We start from the raw sequence: 3,723 nt of genomic DNA, 5'->3' as shown, positions 1-3,723 counted from the left end.
GACGAGGGCAAGACGGCCGTGTGGGCCGACCCCGTCCACGGGGCGCGGGCGCCCCTCGTCTGGGCCGCGCCGTCGGCTGGTACGTCATGGCGCTGCTCGAGGTCGCGGCGCTGCTGCCGCCGGCGCACCCGGCGCGGGAGAGGCTGCTGGGCTACTTCCGCGCCGTGGCGGGTGGGCTGCGGGCGGTGCAGGACGAGACGGGCGGCTGGTGGAATGTCATGAGCGAGCCGTACCCGGGCCGGCCGGGGAACTACATTGAGAGCTCGGCGAGCGTCATGTTCACGTTTGCGCTGTTGAAGGGACTGAGGCTTGGGATCCTGCCCAAGGAGGAGTTTACGGAGACGGCGGTCAAGGCGTACCGGGGCATGGTCGACATGTTTGTCACGGAGAATGACGATGGGACGCTGAACTGGGAGAAGACGGTCGAGGTGGGGAGTCTGGGGAGCAATGCCACGTTCGAGGTGAGTTTCTCGCAATTTCTTGCCTCTGCCTGGGATGGAGAGAGATGACTGACTTGTAACAGTACTATTCGAGCATCAAGCTGAGACAGAACGATCTGCGTGGAGGCGGCGTATTCATGTTGGCGGCCCTGGAGTGGGAGAGCCGGACGTGCTGAGGATCGATCATACGCTCACGTACTGACTAGATCGTGTGTATGCTAGAACATACGCAATATTTGCAGTCTATCATGAGAATGAGTTCGAGATTGCGAAACGGGGAGAGACCATAATCCTTCCTCTCAGACAATATCAGCGGATTCTTGGTGCAAGGTTAACCACTGCGCCCAAAGTCAGCGAGCCTTTATTGCATTGAGCTTGAATGGTGACATGAGCATCGTCAGCCGTGCCGAGCACTTGCACAAGAGATCGAAGACACAACGGCAAAGCAATGACTTGGAGACTAATCAATTCATACAACCGACAGCTATAGTTCCACCGCTTTTTAAACAATTGGATATCATCGCAGAACAAGTAACCACCACAAACTCAATGCAACTTCTCCTCCCCCTTGAGGCCCTCCTGCGTAACAGGCTGCGCGTCCTCCGAAGTGGTCCTCGCGCTATCGTCGCCCTGCAAGATGGCCCGATCATTGACGGACGCGACCTCGGCGGCATCCGCGTCATCTATCTCCTCGGGAAGCGTCAGGTTGAGCACCATGGTGATGACGGTAGTGACGGCAAAGCCAGTGTTCATGATGAGCTCAATGGCATCGAGGAAGCCACGCAGGCCCTTGTTGTCGCCGTCATATTTGAGAACGTTGTCGAAGTAGCCCGTCAGGAGGATACCGCCGTAGCCGAAGACAAAACCTGCGGTGAGGATGAAACGGCTGCGACGGTTGAAAACGACGCCCTTGTTGATAATGGCCATGCCAGACACGGCGACGGCAGCGAAGAGGAAGGTCGTCATGCCGCCGAGAACAGACGAGGGAATGGCGATCAGCGAAGCCGCAAATTTGGAGAAGATGCCCATGATGATGAGAAAGAAGCAGCAGCAGTAGCCGGCGGAGCGGTTGGCGCAGCGCGTCAGCGCGATGATGCCGTTGTTCTGGGCAAAGGTTGTGACTGGCGTGATGGTCATCAGGGCGGCGAGAATGCCGTTGATGCCGTCAGCGAGGACGCCACCCTGGATACGGGACTCGTATGTGTGGCCCTCAACCTCAAGGCGAGACACATCGCAGGTAGCCGTGATATCGCCAATGGCTTCGGTGGCGCTGAACCAGTCAGTACAAAGGTCAAGGAGAAGAACATCAGAAAGAACCTACCAGATAATGTAGACAGCAATCAGCGGTAGAACGAGAGGTCCATAGAGCGACAGCGGGAAGGTCTTGACCCAGACGAAGGACACGGCAGGGGCAGCATCAATGCCAGAGCGGTCAAAGTAGCCGGCGGCGGCAGCGATGATACAGCCGACAAGGAGGCCAATGATGACTGCGCAAGACTTCATAATCGGCGAACCAAACCTCTCCGCAGCGATAATGGCAACGAAAACGGACAGACCCAGGCCAAAGTACTCGGGCGAGCCCCAGGGAAGAGCATGGGGTGCAGCAATGTTGGGGCAGCTCGCGAAGAAGCCGACGGCAGTCGAGGGACTAGCACAGGGCCCAGAGCCGCCCATCCAGTTCTTGAAACCGCTCTCAATGAGCTTGACGCCGATGAGCAGGACAGTCGGGCCCGTGACGATGGGAGGGAAGATCTTGAGCATGATCTTGGGCGGCAGGAAAGAGATCAGGACGATGGTCAGGGCCGTGATGGCCGAAGTGCCAAGAATGGCGCCGTAGCCCTCGGGGCACGGCAGCCTGTTGCCGTCGGCGTCTGACGGGCAGAATCCGTTTGCGTACATCTGGCTCAGAGCTCCCTGCGCAACGGGGATGATGGAGAAGGAGATGCCGGCCACGGAGAGGAGACCAGTACCAATGTAGTAGCTTCAAGCTGTCAGCACGTGGTATGTTTTGTTATTTAAGACAGTAGTGGAACTCACCTGGTCTTGTAAATGTGAAACCTCGTGATCTGAATCATGGACAAGAAACCAGACACGATCAGAGCAGTGGAGACAAGGTACTGCTGCTGGCTTGTGGTCAAGTTTGCGCCAGCGGCACCGCTCATGAGGATGGGAGGTGTGATGACGCCCGCCAGCATACCCAGGGCGTGCTGAAAACCGAGAAGCAGGGCGAGGAGGGTGGGCATTTGGTCGTTGAGGCCGAAGAAGGGCGAGTTCTGGCGGCTCTTGCGCATGAAGGGGAGATTGGGTCGGAAGAGGAAGGCATAATCGTATGTGCCGACCAGGCCGTCCTTGGTGAAGAGGGCTCGCTTTGCGCCCCGGACGCGGTCGCCTATGGTTTTCTTGGGCGTGGTGCCCGGAACGATCTGGGCGGGACCCTGATCTTCGTCCATTGTGATATTGGTATTCCTCTCAGGCACTCTGCAGTCGATGAACAAGAAGGTTTGCGGAGCTGGATAGCGAAGAACAAAGAATCAGAGTCGATGTCAAGGCCAAATACAGCGTAGGGCTGCAGGTGGGCTTTGCTGGGCACGCGTGAGGGCTCCGGAAATATCTCTGGTGGGATGTCTTATCCAGAGAAGCGATGCGGGCATGACTCGGCGGGTAGAGTAACGATTTATGCCGGCAGCGTGTCACAGAGAACAGAGAACAAGGTGCTGGTTGGAGGGGCCGACCGTGAAGATGACGATCCCGGATCCAGATATATATGTAAATCTTGCGAGGAACGAGAGGCGAAAACTGGGCTACTGCGCGATCCGATCTATCACTGGAGTGACTGGGGCGCCATGACTGTCACTCTTAGATGATCGAGACACGGCGTCGAGCAATTAGCTTGCGCCGCTATCTGTCGGCACGAAAGATAAGGTGTGGCCGGCTCGCCTGAGTGGCCGCAACGGGCCCCAGGTTGCCCAGACCGGGCCAGTAGCGCGGGTCGAAGACGCCCCATCGTCGTCGAAAAGGGCGACTCGGCATGCTTGGCGGATAATCGAAGCTGGGGGGGGGGGGGGGGGGGGGGGGTTACTTCATACTGTGGCTCACAGAAGATCGGCTTCGAAATGCAATGCGGCCTGCCTTCTTGGGAAGAGATTGCCCTGAAGAAGGCCGTACCTGAGATCGGTGCGAACGTAGTGACAGGGGTACAGCTCTACGGCCGCCCAGCTGGTGGGAGGGAGCGGATGGAGCTCGGCGGAGGGTGCGGCTCAAGTTTGTTTATGCGGGGTGTATG

The 3,723-nt window shown here is 58.0% G+C and overlaps 2 protein-coding genes across 2 annotated transcripts in view; one reads left to right on the top strand and one right to left on the bottom strand.

Moving 5' to 3' along the window:
- VDAG_06738 (glycosyl hydrolase) overlaps positions 1-616 on the top strand; it is a gene marked incomplete at both ends in the record, with an annotated part of 1,373 nt that extends 757 nt beyond the window's left edge. The window contains 2 exons of the mRNA XM_009659442.1: positions 143-461; positions 524-616. Coding sequence (XP_009657737.1) covers positions 143-461; positions 524-616 — 412 coding nt within the window. The remainder of the gene's footprint in view (positions 1-142; positions 462-523) is intronic.
- A 276-nt stretch (positions 617-892) lies between these two features.
- VDAG_06737 (uric acid-xanthine permease) lies at positions 893-2,890 on the bottom strand (the record flags this gene model as incomplete). The annotated part of the gene is made up of 3 exons (XM_009659441.1): positions 893-1,710; positions 1,762-2,421; positions 2,478-2,890. The coding sequence occupies 3 exons, from the start codon at positions 2,888-2,890 to the stop codon at positions 987-989; spliced, it is 1,797 nt and encodes a 598-aa protein (XP_009657736.1). The 3' UTR covers positions 893-986.
- Between the last annotated feature and the right edge of the window lie 833 nt (positions 2,891-3,723).

Source organism: Verticillium dahliae, genomic scaffold (assembly GCF_000150675.1).
Source record: "Verticillium dahliae VdLs.17 supercont1.14 genomic scaffold, whole genome shotgun sequence".
Classification (NCBI taxonomy): domain Eukaryota; kingdom Fungi; phylum Ascomycota; class Sordariomycetes; order Glomerellales; family Plectosphaerellaceae; genus Verticillium; species Verticillium dahliae.
Note: the sequence above shows the minus strand (reverse complement) of the source record. Positions and strands in the feature narration are given on the sequence as shown.